The sequence below is a fragment of the Anopheles gambiae genome, chromosome 3, assembly GCF_943734735.2.
Source record: "Anopheles gambiae chromosome 3, idAnoGambNW_F1_1, whole genome shotgun sequence".
In the NCBI taxonomy this organism is placed as follows: domain Eukaryota; kingdom Metazoa; phylum Arthropoda; class Insecta; order Diptera; family Culicidae; genus Anopheles; species Anopheles gambiae.
Genome location: NC_064602.1, coordinates 92,996,637 through 93,015,292, shown reverse-complemented (window position 1 = coordinate 93,015,292; position 18,656 = coordinate 92,996,637). Strand labels below are relative to the sequence as shown.

The window sequence follows — 18,656 nt, the reverse complement described above, 5'->3', positions numbered from 1 at the left end:
TCGATCAAAAGCAGCGGCAAAGGACAATGCAATGAACTATTAGCAGTGAATCTAATCATGAAATTATGACGTATAAGGGTTGCTTAATCACACGTGATGAAATCATTAAACGATGATCCCGAACTCTCCAATATTCGAAAACAGTCATTTGTCATCTTACAACAAACGGTACAATTAATTAATATCACAAAATATTAATAAAGCAATAAATTACAAATGAAGCTTGATTGGTGGCTTCCAAAACCCCCCGAAGGGAAATGCTTCATTCATGCTTTTTATGATACCAAAAAAGGGCCATTTCCAAAAAGGTCATTTGATGTACAAATGAAAATTGCTGAATTTTATTGCCCCATCACCTTTGGCGTTCAAGTTCACCGAAGCCATCATTGGGAGAGACAAAAAAAGAATGATTTCCAAGACGCAACGCAAGGCTGCAGAAACTTTCCAACAAACCTAGGGGCGAGATAGAGAGAGAGAGAGAGTGATCAAATTCAACGAAAAATCATTAACCTAACCGTATTGTTTACCGCCATTAAATCATCAATTCGCAGCCATTTTAAATTGCGCGAGATTGTAGAGAGCTCGCGTATCGTCTTACATATTCAACTGAATTGCAAACAGGTTGATGCTTGCTTGTGACAACTGGAGCAGAGGGAGAGAGTATTTTGTTACACGCTCAAGTACAATCGGTTGTCGCAAAGCGTTTCCCAGTATCCATTCTGCCCGGTGGCAAGATATTGTATACTTCTACCAACTTTGCAGACACACACACACAGCCACACACTTAGATTATGATTAATATTGCTGCCAGCGGTATAAGCAGCCACGTGGATCGATTCCATCTCCTCCGAAACAGCGTTCTTAAATTTTGTTGTGATTGAAGTGGTAAAAAAAGAGGCAGAAGAAGACCAAGGTCTAACGAGATATACTGACGATAATCTACGATAAAGAGCTGGTGAGGCCAGGCAACATAGACACACACACACACACACGCACGAGGAACGATTGCTCTGCACCTGACAACACTTGGGACTGGAAACGAACGGGCATGCTGTGTAACCCTGCGCTTGATCTTCCCGTACACCCTGAAGGTGATGGTGGTGGTGGGCAAACTTTACCAACAAGCTTGTTAGACTTAACCGGTATCCACAAGCAAGGTGAGGAAGGGCTAAAAACAAAGCAAAACATAATGATGAAACCGAAGCGCCCTGGCGTAATGTAATTATCCTCTTGCTGGATCGGCAACATCGGCAACCAAGCTCCAGGATGCTGTTGCCATGGAGTGTTCCCCCAAGCACGCAGTGAACACTGTTAGGAAGGTGGACAATTGCGAAAAGATAGTTTGAGGCAAAGTTGAGCAATTTATTTAATTGCTCTTTTGTCTTAAATGCTGCTTCAAAACGACTTAAAAAAGTGAAATATTTCAAACATGTATTTAAATTGTTTGATTTTGCCTAAAATATTTTGCCGAAATACGGTGAAGTCTTGCGAACTGAGTCTTGAGACTTGAAACCACTGCAAAACGCAACACGATAGACAACAGAGAGCCAGCGAAAAATAAAACCAAATTAAATGTGTCAACCTGAATTTCGTGCCTTTTTACCTCCCGAGTTGCCACTCGCATCGCATGTATCAACAGCATCTTACCTTCGACTTCCAACAGTCGAGCAGCCCTTGCTGGTCATCGACCGAGCTTATCTGTACACGCTGATCGTCCTCCGTCATCCCGGGCAGCAGTACCGTCATGTTGCGCGGACCTTTAAATCCCAGTATGTTGGTATCCTGTGGGGGCATCAAAGGAAGGAAAGGAAAGCGAACGCATAGTTAATTCAATTTTCTGCCACTGATTGTGATTGCTGGCGTGATTAACACCCTGAGGTAGCTGCTCTAGGCTAGGCGGTTTGAAGCTTTTAGTGAAACCTTTAGGGCAACACGTACATTTTTTATAAGGAAATGGAGGACTTTACGTGTTCATTTTAGTGCCTGTTTTTGGGGATCTATTTATCAATCATTATAAAGGTAAGGTTGGCTAAAACCTTGAATGTTGACTAGAGATGGGAATGATGTAGTGTTATGCTTTTACCTAGTTACTTTTCCGAAAAATCAGCGACTGTTTGCTGTTTGCCACCTAGTCAACATTCTTGGTAATAGAGTACGTCAAGTTATGACATTCAAAGAGTGCTCAAAAAAGAGTGCTTTAATCAGTGCTGCAAAATGTCACTGTCAATATCATAAATACAATCTGACTGAAACAAAATCCATGTCAGCGTCACGTACTCAATTGTGATGATCAGAGGTGATGCTCAAACAGTTGGTGTTGTGACCAGTAATTGCTTGGTGACATGTTAGCAACTAACGCTTGATCAGTCACTTTGTCATGACTTTTTTTTGCTGGGATCAATTCTGTAAAATACCACTGACATAGTTATGACAAATGCACACCAAGTATATTCCCGGAATTTTATAAATATCACTGATAGAAAATGTCTTGATCAAGTGTTGGATGCTAAAAGAATGTCTCCAAGCTTGTGATTGGACCACCAACTGTACGTCAGCTGATTTGAGCTTCGTTTCAGTCATGCGTGTTGGAGACTGAAACAGTGGTATTTGGCAGCACTGTTCACAGCCAGAAAAAAAATCATGATCATGATTATCTCCGGCATTAAGCTCAGCTTATAGTCAGAGTATCGGGTTTGAATCAAGCTCTCACACGCGTCGTTTGGCATGTCATGACACACTTTCATTGAGTATCAGCAATGAACATCAAGCTACCACGGATATGTTCATTGTTGTCGTTGGTGAATATCACGTGATGCTCATGACATTTTGAAGCACTGTTTGTAAGTAATTAATCATTGAACTTGTTAATGCGACCTAAATTGATCAATTTAAGTAATACTCTATACTACGAGATGGTTTTTCTGTGAAAAATTGATGCCTCACAGGCATACATTACTAGTAACTTTGGAATTCTGATGTAGTTCCGTTTAGTGATCAGTAATTCATAGCAAATTAATTGGATATCTTTGGTTACTTATCATTCCTGAAATTCCCATCTCTAATTTAAACGTTATAGTGTGGTAGTAGAAATTAAGTAATACTCATGTATCATTCACATTCAATACTACAGTTTTTGACTACTTATATTGAACATTTGGGGAAATTGAAAGCGTTTTAAAAACTCAAATATCATCCTTACATAGATCACGACGGCCAGATCGAGCCGTGGGGCGGCCGCATCATTCTTGGTGCCACTATCGTACACGAAAAAGGTCGTGCCGAACACGTTCGACCGTAGCTTCCCCACGAAACCGTCCGCCTGCCGGGATAGGTCGGTCGGATCACAGCTGATGATGTAGTTGGACGTTTTACTTTTCTTCCGTTTGCGACCTAAAACGATGTACGACAAAAAAAACGGGCATCACGCACCTCAATAAAGCTGCAAACTTGTGGGACAATTGAAAGCACCAAACAATGAACATACCCGCTAGGCAGAAGAGCTTCTTGCCGTAGTCCCGCTCGAGGTGCAGATAGTAGATGGGAAACAGCCCACGATCCATGCCCTTTCGGTCGCGCGTAATGCGGCACTTGTACAGCACACCCTGGGCGGCCGGTTGCGTGACCCACTGCTCGATCGGCCCTATAACGTCACCCTCCGTGTCGGGTGCGCCACCACCACCGCCGCTTGGAGGTGTACCGGAGTCTTCGCTAGATTTCACATTGCCGCTGCTGCTGTTCGTGTGGTGCGTATGGTTGTTGTTGTTGAGCGCGGGCGAGATCGGTGCCGAGTGGGAAAGCAGATGATGCCCGTCGACCGTCGGGCGATCGTACAGGATGGCACCACCCGCACCACCGTTGGCAGGCGATTTGGTGGACGCGGGCAGGGGCAGCACATCGACCGGTGTGCTTTCCTCGTCCTCGCTGTCCTGCGACGACGGCGTTAGCTTCTCCATGGTGGCTGCAACAAAAGGGAGACGCATGGGTGGTTTTTTGTTAGAAAATGTTGGAGTCCTTGTTGAAAGTATTAGTATTTTTAAGCATTTATTATTGAATGAGGCCAAAATGAAGCAAATAAGAGAAGAAGATAAATACCACAAATCAATATCCCCAATTATTGTGGATTGTCGAAAACATACTACGCTGCGTTTGATTCTCCCGCAAAATTGGGGGACTAATTATTCTTAGTGCATTCTTGACCCACTAAGACTAAGCCGCTACCATCAAAGAGCCATGAGACACGCGACAAGCGTAAGGTCTTTATGCCCCACCCCCCGAATCGATTGCCCCCATTGATAACTTACAATCGCTGTAAGGTGACGTTGGTGTGGTGGTGATCGAGGTCGCGGTCACGTTCGGTCCCGTGCCGCCGACTGCCACCGTTGGCACCGGTCCGACCGGTGAGGTCGGCATGATCTGGTCCGGATTGGTGGGTGACATCATGAACTGCATCGGACCGTCGTACGCGTGCACCTCGCGCCCGTTCCGATTGACGCCCGACATTGGTCGGACGAGCTGCAGATCGCTCGCCTGCACCATGCCGGGTGTTGCCCGCTTCTGGCGTATGTAGGCCTCCATCAGTTGGCGCTGCGAAGGAGAAACGAAGCAATGTTGGGTTAGTTTTATAGCGAATTAACAACGTTATTTATGGCTTGAATCTGCTCAAAAACTCTATTAAATGCACAGCAAAATTAATCGATACTTCTGCATTTAATTTCATTTCCAAATCTAGTGCATCCCGAAGCATTGTTATAGCAAAGTTAAAACAAATAACGCACTATTTGCCTGCTAACACTCTCGCCACGATCAATAAGTGCTAGGCAAATTAACACCTAATCTCATCGGTCGCTGCAAAGAGCCTCTTGTCAATGATGGCATGCACATTTGCATCCGCGAACTGCATACGGGGCGAGCTGCTGGGAAGCGTATGAGGATTAAATTTTGCATCTCGTTTCGATTGTGAAATGCAAACACTACCGGTCCCGGATCCCGGGGCGATACTGTGCCCGCGGCGAGAAGCCCCCAGCAATTAGCACAACAAACAACATTTGCAGGGGATGGCATCACGGTTAAATGAAGCCCCCGACTGGGAGCGGCTCCAATGAGCTGCAACGGTAGAAATAACAACGGCGCGTTGCATCACATGTCCCTGTGCTGTGCAAAGCGGTCGCAACGGTTGACTGCCCTTTTGCGAATTGTGTAATCGGTTCAGAGCACAGGGCGGGTGTATATAGCAGGTTTTAAAGTGGTTCGCTTGTTGACACACTACCAAGCGGGTCTTATCATTGGGGTAGAACATTCAAATAGATAGTTTGAAAAAGCAAACGAGTTGGGACGCGGGAACGATCGAGAGAGTCGATATAATTGCAGATATCATTGCAGCAACGAGTACAGTCCATTGAATTTTGGCTTCATGATACTGCATCGACACCAACATGAAATTAATCCTATCTTTATGGAAATGTTGCATGACTACTCTTTATTTGATATTTAGATTTAATAGTTTATGTATGAAATCCCACACATCAAATGCGTTCTCAACGCATATTTTAAACAGAATAATGGTCTTATATAGGCGTTCACCACGTTTCTGTGGGAAACATTGCACAAGCATCTGCGACTCTCAGGCTCAATTGTTAATGCCTTTTGTGCCCGCCAGAGAAAGGCTTCAAAGGGCGAAAGAGAGGAAACATTTCTACATTAGGCGGATAACATGCTGCACTGAGGATGCATTCATGCATACGATGCTGTGTACACACCTTGATACATGTAAGAGCAGCTTGACTATGGGTAAAAAGGTAATAGTTTTGTAGTTCACACAGACATAATTTAAATAATAATAAATGTACAAATAATTTTAAATAAACCAACGTTTTTGCATAATCCATTGGGACGATTGATTGTACGACAAACATCATTGTTAAACATAAGGTTGTAAAGCTTTGTAGAAACAGTTTATCTTATTCCCAAAAAATAAAACTGAAGAACATTTTTATTATTTACTTCAAAAATGTATATTTGCTCTCCTTGAATGTTCCAACAAACAGCATCTTTTCCCATAGTCATAGTTTATTTTAAACGCCATTCCATCCCAGCGTCTATTTACGTATGGCTACGTGATACTCTTCGCGACGAGCCACCACCAGGCATGATTAATAGAAAAAGCTAACGGCTCGCTTGAGGCACATCATCTACATCCTCTCGTGCATCCTTGTGGCTTTCATCTTTCAGCCCTTGCTGGGATACTTGTAGCAAAAAAAAACAGAAAGCCACAGAGCCACTAGGAAGCTTTTCAACACCGTTTTACTTTCTCTTCCACTAACCACCGCCTCTCTCCTCCTTCTAGCAGACGACAGAATGAGCTGACAAACGACCATTCAAGCCTTCGAAACAGACACACCAGGGCCCAGCGCAGAGTAACGCATTCACGTTGCTTTTGTGGCCGTGAAAAGCGCCACAGCGAAAAAGGCTCGTCTAACTGTAGTACAACTGAGAAGCGGGTTTGTGAAGCGGGAAGGCTTGCGAGATGTCCTCTTCCGGTGTTTTACCACCAGCGCCTCAACCACACACAGACACACATAGACATTCGTGGGAGAAGCGTGCTTGGCTTTGCGGCTTTCGGTTGTGTTTGTTTTGGCGTGGTCGGTGGGCGCTCACCACTTTTAAAAAGTTTTTACCCTGCTCACTTTTCACAGTTCTGCAGGTGTGTGTATACGTGTGTGTGTATGTGTGTGGGGCGTCATTGGGGCGTCCACTTTTTCGCACATTTTATGTCATCGTTCTCCCGGGTGAGGCTAACGAGTCCAAGGAGTCGACACCCTGTACCACTGGGTGGAGGAGGCTTGCCGGAACCGAATCGAGATAGAGGAAGTACTGGACAACTGGGGAAGTAAGCTGTGGTTTGCTGAAGTGTGCTTTACAGCGGCCTTTGTCAAGGATGTTCATGGATCGTCACCACGAATGCATATATGTGTGTGTGTGTGTGTCATGGTGTAGAGTCAAGTGGATTGAAAGAGTAAAATAAAGCTTTTTGGCGTTTGTGTGTAATGATATAAACTTATCTCACCAAAACGAGCACTGTTAGTGACCTGTGAAAGTCATTTTTATTTATCTACGCCATTATGCAGCCATTTATATATTTATGTGTTGCAAAACTAATTCATTTTGTGTCACAATATGTAGTATTGTGATGATAGAAAATCAGTTTAATAGTCTGTTTATCTTTGAAGATCGTTTAACAACGTTTTAGGTAGAAAGCTAGATTTTATTTTTCATAACATATAACTGGGCCCAATGTCAAATAATTGTATCAACAATTGAACAAAGCATTTCTGCTTGTAACCAAGGATTACATATTGGGTTGTTTGATAAATAAGTTTAGCTGCCAGAACGTTATTTGAGCTTCAAAAATAGAGAAAGCTCTTGTTTTTCTACATTTTAACATTGAATAAAGGATGGGTGAAAGTTGCGTGAAAAGCAGTCCTCATCCTTGATGAATTACAAATGGTGGAATAGCATAAAAAAGTTAAGCTATTCTACGAAAACCCACCAGTTTCGTTTACATGAGAAGCATCGAAAAGTTCTGACTGATCGTGTGATGAAAACGTTCCTAGTAAATGCCACTGCACAGTGGAATCAGCCCATACAAACACCGGAACAAAAGTATGTTGTACAGTAGACCTGATTATTTTCTATTGAGCAAGGATAATATATTCTATTTTGTCATTAAAATTTATTAAATTTCGCATAATTAACTACATTGTGATAGTTCAACGCTTTGCCAACAGTTTCGTTGTGGTAGTACAGTAAATATGCTGTCCTATACGTGCATTGCGACAGAAATGTAAAGTATAATCCATTTAAAAAAATCATAAAACAAACTTAAGTGAATTTATATTGTTATTTACAAGTACAAGTTGAAATACTTCGACTAATAAATCTAAAATAAGACTAATAACCTAAAATACTAATACGTCTCTAAAATATGGTCTGTAAACAATATCTAACCACAAAAAAAATTCGTATCACTGTAATAACGAAAGAAGCTATTGGAATTAAAGTAGCAACATTAATATTTCGCGGTATTTGCTATGATTTTCACCTTGTTAAAGACATACATTTTATTTCTTTTTATTTATAAGCTAGAACTCTCTTGAAAATGAAGTAATTTTCTCCATAATGCATTCATTTATAAGGTTATTAAATAACATTTTTAAAACAGTGCTTATCTTGAACATTAAAGCATTACTTTTTGAAATATTGTCACTGGAAGATTCACTTTTCATTTACCTAAAATCATTTGATTTGAAACTTTTTTCATGTTTATTCCTGGCAATTTACGGAATTTGGAAGTCTAATTTTTTGTATTTCTTAGTGTAATAGTATCTACTACAAAGCAATAATACTCCGGGCATTGAAATTGAAAAAAAAAATCATTTTGATCTTGGACACTTCCACTGTGAATGAAGTAAACGAAGTTTTCAAAGGTTTAGGGTTTTGTGAGTTTGAGAGCTTTTTTTAACAGCTCAGATGTCACCAATAATGACAGCTGATGAAAAACATCTTACACGTTTTGTCACATTGAAAATTGAACCGGAAAACAGTGTAATGCAACAGTTATACTGCAGTTTACGCTGAGCGTATTAATATACTATTCAGAAATATCATACAAAGCCATCTAAATTTAGCTTTTAATTCAAAATTACAATAAGCTAGTTTCCTAGTACTTTGAAACGTTTTTTTTTAAACTTCTCCAACAAAGAAAGAAACGGTACCTTATTTTGTATCACGTGTTTCTCCACCTTTTCTCGTCCATAATTCTCTCGTTTTAATAGTACAAATTTGTACTCAAGAACCTTAATTACGGGCAAGGATTTTATGGAATTAGAACCAACTGCACCGTGCACTTATTTCCGTCCAATGTCACGTCCCAACATTGCAACGTATATACACACACACACACACACACAGCCTCAAACAAAGTAGTGTTGCGTTTTATTTCGAGTAAAACTTTTCCCATTCACAAAAGTGCACTCTGCGCTCATTTGCCGTGTTTGCCGTTTCCGTGTTTTTACTTGCCTGAGTGATCTTGATAAATTGTGAAACGCACCAGTACCACCCTCCAGCGCCAAAAGAAACAGTAGTAGTAGCAGGCAAAAGGAACAAATGTGGGTGAAATGGAAAGAGACGAGAGCAACAACAACAACAACAACCTCCACCAAGCACGTGCAATTACTGTCATGCAAAAATGTAAGCGTTCGCTTCGCCCGACGGTACGTACAAAGTTGCTGCAACGAGCAACGAGAGATGCAACGATTTGGTGGGTGGGTGAACGAGATGGTGGAGAAAGCCATTTTCGTATAAAAATACCCACTCACACACACACACACACTCACGCCCATTGTGCTCGATGCAACTGCAACCGGCGTCGTGTACATCCTTTTTCCTGTCGTTTTGCTGGCTGTTGTTACGCCTTTGCTTTGAAGCCGGTCGACTCTTTGCACCGTCGCCGGGGCGCTAGCGAGTGGGAGAGCTTACGAGAGTGTTGATTTTTGCAGCCAATCTTGCCATACCGGTCCATCCGGATGCGGAAACGTTTAATACCTGGGCAAGTGCGCTGCCTCCGGGCGAACTTAACCCATAAGCAACCCGGTTGTTCAATCTCTCCCTGAGGAAGCAATGTCAACAATTGATTGCATTGCTTTTATTCAGCAGCAGTCTGTTTACACAGTTCGCACCATTGTTTAACATTGTAATGCCAATGCCAGTTTTGTCGCAGAGCCTCGGAAAGCGACGAAATGTAAATGGACAGCAGTAAAGCAAACGGACCGAACCGACCCAACGCGATCGATGGAGCAGCCCAGTACTTCACAGGAAAGCTCGGTTTCGGGCACGAGTGGCGATGCGTCATTTTGCTGAACCAATGGGTGGACAATCAAGTTTGCTTATTTCGGTAAAGTTGAACCTCTCTGAACGCCTTTAGCTTGCTGGCGGCGCAAATCGGGCCCGGCTTGCGATTTGGTCCCGGCAAAGGGTCAGCCGAGGTTAATTGTCATGTTGCGTTTATGTGAATCGTTAGGGTGGGCTACAACGCGGCTCAGCTTTTGAAAATACGCCTCGAGAAAGCAGGTAAGAAGAACTGGGTATACGCTCGAGAAAGCAAAGGTATGCAAATGAGATTAGCCTGGATCGGCGGAAAAGGTGGGCATTGGCTTTGCCCGGCCAGCTGCGTGTGAAGTGTTTGGGGGCGTCCATTTGAGGGCGTATTGATTCGGGCCCCTAATCTGGGCTGGAGGGTTTGTTTTTTTTGGTATGAGACGCAACGGCTAAGCCGGGCATTACACCTTTCGAGGGATCATATTGGTTTCTGATGAGCGCTTAGAAGTATTACAATTGTTGCGTACTTTTGTTTGATTGAGGATGAAACTGAATGTGACGCAGTAATGCTATTATACGCACTATTGAGTGAATATTTAATGATTAATTAAGGCAGACGTAGTAAAAATATGGCAGGTAACACCTATTTGTTGGGGATGATTAAGTTTTTCGAGAATAACTAAGACTTGTAATAATATTTCATCCAATTACATGCATACGATCAGTAATGAAAATCATTTTTAAAACAGGATATGTGTGACTTTTTAACAAAAAACAATCATTTTGTTGAGTAAATTTTTATATTTTTAACGTTTAAATATAACCATATTAAGAACGAGACATTTATCGTGTGTTTGCAATGTGTTTTCTCTTTCTAATCAACATTCCTCCAAGAAAACTTCAAACAAAATTGGATATAATAATCATCATTACCACGCAAATGCCGCCTGTCTATACGCGAGATGCATATATTAGCACACAATTTTAGATTACACCACCATCATTTACCAACGATCTTTGCCACGACTTCTCCTCCTCCTCCTCAAACCACATCAACTGGGTTGGTGGGGCTGCATTGCAGATAGTTAATTTGGCGCTAGCTTAGGTATAAACATGTCTAACGAAAGCTCTAAACCGTCAACGACAGCTTACCGAGCGTGGATGCCACATTCAATTCCGAACAGGTCCTTACCGCTGGTACTACTGCTGAGCATTGCTCTCAACACACACACACACACACACATCGTTACAGCTTCAAACCCTTCGATAAGCCGTGGCATGATTTATATTCAGCTCAGTGTTTCCTCCACGAACACACGCTGTTCCTCTTACCATTATTTACCCCTTAGTCCGCAGCGCCAAGCGATCGATCGAGCCCTGTATGGAAGATACCTGGTCGCAATCAAACACTTCGCGCCAAACCCATCCACCGCGCTAGGCAGTGGATACAGGCACAGTCGTGTCTCCCGCGGGAATGGGAACAACTCGAACGCTACAAAGGAACGGTCTCACTGTGCGACATGATCACGCGTACACCGCACCAGCCATCCCATTACCACTACGCTACGAGAGGAATAAATCACGTTTATAGCAGCGACTGGAGTATTTCCTCCGCATCTCGTGCTGCCAACTATTATTGCCATAAATGGTTGGTGTAATAAAAGGGGTTGTGCATTGGGAGCAGAAGGACAGCGAGCGAGTGGTGTGGATTGTATTCAATGAGAACAGATTTTAATTAATATTTGCTTAGTGGGTGATTGGTTTTTGCGTAGCATTTAATTAGCTTGAGGAGAAAGCCCGCGGGTTATGGGTTGATTTCTTTGATGAGAAGGCAGATGGCAGAATCATTTTTGAACGATAAACATTTGCAATGCTTGTGCAATGAATTTAAATTTGCATTGCACTGGGGATATTTATTGTCATTTTATTTTTGTTTTAAATATCTCGCTTTATAGTATTGTGCACTAATTAAAATTATCTACAAAAAAATATTATTGATAAAGGGTTTTTAGGGATTTCTCATAATTTCGGGACATTTTCTTGACTGCGCTTTTGACTCTTGCAAAAAAAAAAAAGATTTATTTATGGGGCGTGAACTCCTAGACACCCTTTTTGGACAGGCTCATTTGGAATTCGTTAGGAATTTCCAGTAATCCTATCAGAAAAAGGTGCTGTAGAGTCCACTTTTCATCGCATAAAGTTCCCGCAAATTTCCTGTCAGAAAGTGTCAAAAACATCAGGAGAATCCCTGTAAATCATTTATTAGGACTTATAATTAAATAATGGTGTATTCAAATTATCAACACAATATAAACAAAATTCTATAATTTTCTTATTTGAATAACATTCGTCGTTTAGGTTTCAATGAGCTAATGTGCTATACTAAACACTTGGGATTGGAATTATAGGTCGTATAACAATACTTTATGCCTTTTCAAACACATGAAGTATCGTACAATCACTTAGTGGCATGTGTAAATTAGTGAGTAATGAGCTAGAATGGTAAGTTCCATTGCTAATTTACTTGGGAAGAGTCATGACACACTGCTGCAAAATTATTGCTAGTCGGAAAATAACTTTTTACGCTCAAATGTGTTATTTCACTCATGAATGTTTTAATACACTCTGAGTGTGTTATTCTCCGCTGTGAGTGAGAATGAATCCATTAGCTTATTGTGAGTGAGATATCAGTTATATCATACTCAAAAAAATCGCGACTTTTTAACTCACCTCATTCATTGCTCATTCAACTCATGATTAAATTCAGCAACACTCATTTTGACTCTGTGTGTACCTCACTTCTAATCTCAAGATATGAAAATGGAAGTAGACACGATTTAATCAATCGTGCTTGAAGCTACACAAGAATTGTCTAATGCTTTACGATACGTCGCACGTATGTTTAACGTTTTGTTTTGCAAAACCACAACACTTGCTAGGGCAATAATAATTAATGTGACACTTGTGTGACACACACACACCCGTTGAAAGGTGCTAAAAGCATGGTCATTCGCTCGTGCGAATACTAAGTGTACTTATACTTAGACTGCAGCTCCGCCGGAGCAGGACGGGCAATATAAATGCCACGCGGGGAAGAACAATTCTACCGCTCAGCGTTGAGTACTCAACAGCAAACGTGTCAGTTTACCTGCCACGCCACACTTAATGGCTGAATGGACGATTTCTACTGCTTGAAGCACTCAAGCACCGTTTCGCACCCCCACCTCATCAAAAGTGTCACGTCATTGGGGCGACTGACACACAGCACAGGACACACGGCGTAGCAAGTACGCAACCAGTAGCAGACGCGCGTCTGCAAAAGTATCCTTGAGCGAATCTGTCCTGAAGCATCCGCTGAAGCTCTTAAGTTTCTTTGCCACGCTTGCCACAAACCGCTACCACAAACAGCAACACTCAAGTGTCACTGAGCATTGCTTACGCGGGAATGGGCAGAGCGAAGCAGAGCGGAATCAAATTAACATCGGCACAATACGAAACGGAACGTAGGCAAAGTTCGCTAGGTGGGTGAGATTTTCGGTGTAATTAACACTTTGGCCGCCGGTCTGACGTCACAGTTTTTCTGGTGAGCACGTAGCGCATGGCAAGAGAGCGATGAGAGCTACATTTTCTCGAGCGATTGTTTGCACTCTTTTGTTTCATTTTGATAAGCGGAGTAGCACATGTCGTTCTCGTTCTATCTTTCCTACCTTATTCGTTGTCAAGAGAATCATTGAGCGTGTGATACAAAGCTGAGTGGTTAGCAAAACCGTCATGCGAATTTATATGACGCGGCGCTTAAAGTGTTAAATTGTTGCCTCCGTTAACCGATGCCGTTTGAAGCCTCGCTCCCGTATCACACGTGTAAAGCTGTCAATTAGGCCACAAGGTACAAGTCATTCGATCCGATAGGGACCGACACTTACGCAACTCGGGTTAGTCTGCCTCGGGGTGTAAGTTTTCCAATTTCGAAAAAGGAAAGTCCCACACCTCGCACCACATCTTCACCATTGTGAATTAATAATTTCAATTTATTTCGATTCCGTATTCGCCTGACGGCACATGGATGGACCTACTACTATCCTACCCCCAGGGTCGGGCATTTTGCTACGGCTTACTCTATTACAATAACCTCAACTTTGATTGGCTCCCTTTGTACTTGCTTCGGGTTCGGTGCAACTTTTTCACCTCGGATTGGCACCGATCGTGATGGGAAGTGTTCGCCTAGAACGGAAACTACACTCTCAGGACGCTCTTGAAGGAGTGTGCGGTATGAAAAATGAAACACGCATACGCTGCGAAGCTCCGAATCGAAGGACGTCGGTTTGTACACTTTATCGTTTAAAAATAGAACCAATAAATGTTGGGAAGGTCGCCGGCGTTCGTTGTCATCTTGGTCGGCGTCGCACCGGGGGTGAATATTATGAATATTTTATACAGGTGCGCCCCATCGCTGTACCTTTGCTAAGCTTTCGGGACGCTTTTTCTAGGTAGCGGAAGGTACAACCTGAAGCCGGAACGATCGAATGCGTTTGCCGAACGTTAAGGAGTCAGCCCATTTTTGCGTTCCCTTTTTTTATTACCGAGCTTGACTGTTTTCTCAAGCGGCAAGCTTGGTTTGTGGTGGAAATGATTAAATTAGGTTTTCATGTGTCGTGGCAAATCCTTCCGAGCATGTTTGCTTGTTCGCTTCGGGCGAACTTTATTCCATTACAGATGACATCACATACCAAAAAGAGTACGGCGTGGAATGGCATTGGAAGGAAATAAAGTTTGATATAAAAATAAAGGGGTTTTGGAGTGAAATCAGCCATATGTCGTCTTACAGTTGATGTTTGTGGAAAGCGATGGATTGGATAAACCAACATCGCTGTAAAACAACCTCCTCCAGGCGAGGATCAATAAAGATTTGGTTGTTCTACAGACAACTGTTGTGTATCAATGGGATGGAGTACGAATTCAACTAGTTTTTGATGTTATGTTTGATATTTTGCGACTGAAAGTTTGTCTCCATTATGAAACAATATTGCTTATGGTTATATTAACCACCGATCCACAATCCAATCGAATTTGCCCTATGAACCATAACATTATTGTTGTGATGTAGCGTTGATGTAGCAAATCGGGTATTTTTGGGGAAAGTTCACGGATAAAAATGGCATTTTCCCATTTTTTAATGAACGCAACAGCTGATGTCAGTTTTTGGCTATTGGGTGTAATTGGTACAATTTGCTTCAAGAATTGTCCAATGTAGTGTAAATAGTATGAATAGTATAAAACAATAATTCGCTTAAAAGTCAGACATATCATTAAATGCATTTTAGCAGAAAAACGTGAAATTTGACTTACGCGGATATTCTAGTTACGCCAATTCTTCGGCATAAACCGCGTATCTTTGGAACAGACTGTATTTCCCTAAACTGAATAAAATTGTATGAAAATTGTTGTTTTATAAAAAGTGGCCAAAAGTGGCCAAAAATGGCCAAAATTTGAGATACATTTTAAAATGAATGTCCAAGCTTAAATCACGTATCAATCGAAAATATTCTCAATTCTTATTAGACTCGAGCAATTAGTCACGATAACCCACCAGGTTACCGGCTGAAAAGGAAAGTTCGCCAAAGGTTATCGTTCCAAAAAAGCGCAGAAGCTCAAGCAACAACAATTAACTCCACAACTTAATTTTGATGTCCTCCTAACAAAACCGTACAAATTAAAACCGGACATTACCACAAAACCGCGGTAACAGCAATACTTGCAGCAGGGCTACTACTACTACCCAACACAATTAAAAGCCCTCATCCTACCACAACAACATTTTCCAACCGAACCAACAAGAACCACCAACCGATCGATCGGCTCCGGGTTTCCATCGCCAGCCTTTGGTTGTTTGTTTATTACACACACACACACACACACACAGTTTACCTAAATTCCTGCCCCCCAAAATTGGCACCGGCTTCTAGGAAAGGTTGTGAGTCCCTTGATTTTTCGCTTTCGTCTTTGTTTCGTCCTGTTTTTGCACAAAATTGTAATAACTTGTGCATGTTGCTGTACGGTGCGTCCCGGGCCGGACAAGGGCCAAGGGGAAAAACATAATCGCTTGAACACTTTGGTCCACGATGACGTGGCGAAAGGAACATACGGGTACAACTGTGGAGAAGGCCTTCTTGGGCAGGTTTCCTTTTTCCCACACAGTCAGTACCTAAATTATGCTTGTCCTCTGTGCAAGGGACGGGGACCTACACCTGCCTTGTCTGGTTCTGGATTTTAATAACTGCCTGAAGGTCAGGGGTTTGTTGCCTTTTGCTACCATTAGGTTTAATTTTTATTAACACCTACTGTGTGTGCGTGTTGTGAACGTTTGCTATTGCTTGCTTTACTGAAGTCGCGCAAGTTCGTAAGCCGGTAATGAGCGGGCATTGGATATATTATGGCCGGTAATCATTCATTTTTTAGCAGTAAAAATGATGACCGGATGGTGCGTGTGTGTGTAGGTAGGTTTGTTTTTGTTGTTTTGTAAAATAAGTAATCTTTTAATACGTAAATCACACTGTCCTATCTTAGAGCGGCAGAGACCCCAACACAGATTCTCGTAAAAAATAAATTAAAATAACAATATTATAAAAAAAACACATTTTTGGAATATTTCCAGCACACATTAGGACAGCACGATGAGGGAAGACCCAAATTTTACATAAATTGAAGCAAAACGTGGCTACAAAGCACCTCCGACGGAGCAACCCAAAACGAGTGACGATGACGAAAAATTTCAATTATTCACCAACACCCACCCACTCCCCCCCCCACCCCTTCCACTCCAGGTGAGCAGCAACCGGCAACGGAATTTACGGTTTCCAAACATGCCCGGAAGCAAAGGTTCGTTGGACCGAGCATAAACCCGTCTTCGGCGAAACAACAGAGCTCTGTCCACGACGTACGTCCCTCGAACTCGGAAGCGAAGCAGCGAGGCAGCAATATCGACAACAACTGGAACTGTGTAGCTTGGGAGCCGGTAGGAGGGAAGAAAGACGCCAAATAGAAAGCGCTAGAGGGAGAGGAAACAGAACGACAAAGTTTGGAGAATCCTTTCCGCCAGCAGCTCTGTTGCGCTAGTCGGTGGCGAGCTTTTCATAAAGTGGGACGTCCCGGAGGATGGGAAACGTATGATTCCAATTAATAACGTTACTTTAAAGTAGCTTACGGTGTGTAGGTTTTCGGTGGGACTTGAGCAACACCATTGCCTTTTGAAGTTTTTAAATCCATTGATTAAATGTGTTACGGTAGTGGAGGGCGACAACGCACAATGGCGAGCCGCACATGGCTACTAATTGAATACAGGCTCAGGAAAGTGGAATATGCCTTAGCGGATAAAACGCTTCCCCTGGGTGGGACTGTTACCGATGCGACAAAAATGAAATGACACACATTTGTTATGCAGATTTATTCCTAGGGGATCTCCCCTTCAGCTAGTGTGGAGAGAGAACAAGGATCCGCACGGCTTATATCCGACGATGACCAGGGATTTACATGCGCTGACAGTACACCGTGGCGTCATTATTCAAGCGGAATATATGGGTTTGACTCTTGAGCGATAATAAATTATTGCCGGTAGCCCGTGCACAAACACACGTCCACGGTGAATAATGCAACGAAAGTAAAGCAATTAATTTAATGTATTGATTAAATCCCTTAAGCCATGTGCAGTGGAAACATGTCAATCACACTGTTGCTACACACAATTGAGCGTATTGTTTGCAAAGTCGTCTTCTGGTTCCATTGGCGAATTAATGAAGCGTGTCATATGATGACAACTTTTCACTTAACGTTTGAAAATATAATTCAATCCAATCGAAAGCTCCGCTCTGAAACGATAGTTCGTAGGGAAGGTTAATACTAATTAGCTCTTAATGGATTTGGCTTACGGTTTTGAGAGGTTTCAGGTGTCTATTGGCAACCATAATTAGAGTCTGCAATTAATCACTCGAATGCGTTCGTTCTGAGCAGTTCTTTAGGTACGGCCGGACTCCAGGACTTATAACTAAACCGTGTATGTGACATCTCTATATGAAACCATCAAACTACAGTATAATTAAAACATGCCCATAATCCTTTTGGAGTGAATTGTACCAACTTTGTTCAGAGAAAAAACAAACTTGAACTATAAAAAAAGTAGTGCATGATTGGAGGAATTGAAGCATTGAAGGAAATGATAAATATTTGTTGCGGTCCCGTGGTACAGTCGTTGTTGCGGCTCCCGGTAAACGACTTTAGGACTTTTTTAGAACCTTTAACTTTATTTTATTTTAGCGCTAGGTTTAAAAACACGTTCGACTTGTATGGCGTTCACCGATCAAGAGACCGATCAAATCCGCCCGGATAATCGTGCTTCCTGTTCCTCTCTTCCGCTAACGACCTGCTACTTCACGCGTTTACAATCGCAGGCCGAGTTCGTTCGAGCTATCCTAACAGTCGTCAAATCGAACAACTCAGAAACTTGCCCGTCATGGGTTCAACCCCAGAATGGACCGTCCCCCCCGTAGCAAGGATTGACTATCCGGCTATGTAGTAATGAATTAAGTCTCGAAAGCCTGTATAGGCCGGCATGTCAGCGTAGGACGTTACGCCAAATAGAAGAAGTAAATGATATAACCAAAAGATCAAATAACTCTGAAAGTCTCGTTAAAGACAAATCTACAGTGTTTGCCAAGTCAATTTCGAAGTTAAACATTATTCTTCATCGCGTGCAAAATACTGTTCCACATCCCTTCGATACACCAATTTTT

At 42.3% G+C, this 18,656-nt stretch overlaps 1 protein-coding gene across 1 annotated transcript in view; it reads right to left on the bottom strand.

The window, feature by feature from the left end:
• Nucleotides 1–18,656, bottom strand: part of LOC1280713 (protein king tubby) — a 32,655-nt gene that overhangs the window by 3,357 nt on the left and 10,642 nt on the right. Inside the window, exons 2-5 of the mRNA XM_061657222.1 lie at nt 4,302–4,584; nt 3,485–3,958; nt 3,200–3,390; nt 1,648–1,782 (exon numbers count right to left, since the gene is read on the bottom strand). Coding sequence (XP_061513206.1) covers nt 1,648–1,782; nt 3,200–3,390; nt 3,485–3,958; nt 4,302–4,584 — 1,083 coding nt within the window. The remainder of the gene's footprint in view (nt 1–1,647; nt 1,783–3,199; nt 3,391–3,484; nt 3,959–4,301; nt 4,585–18,656) is intronic.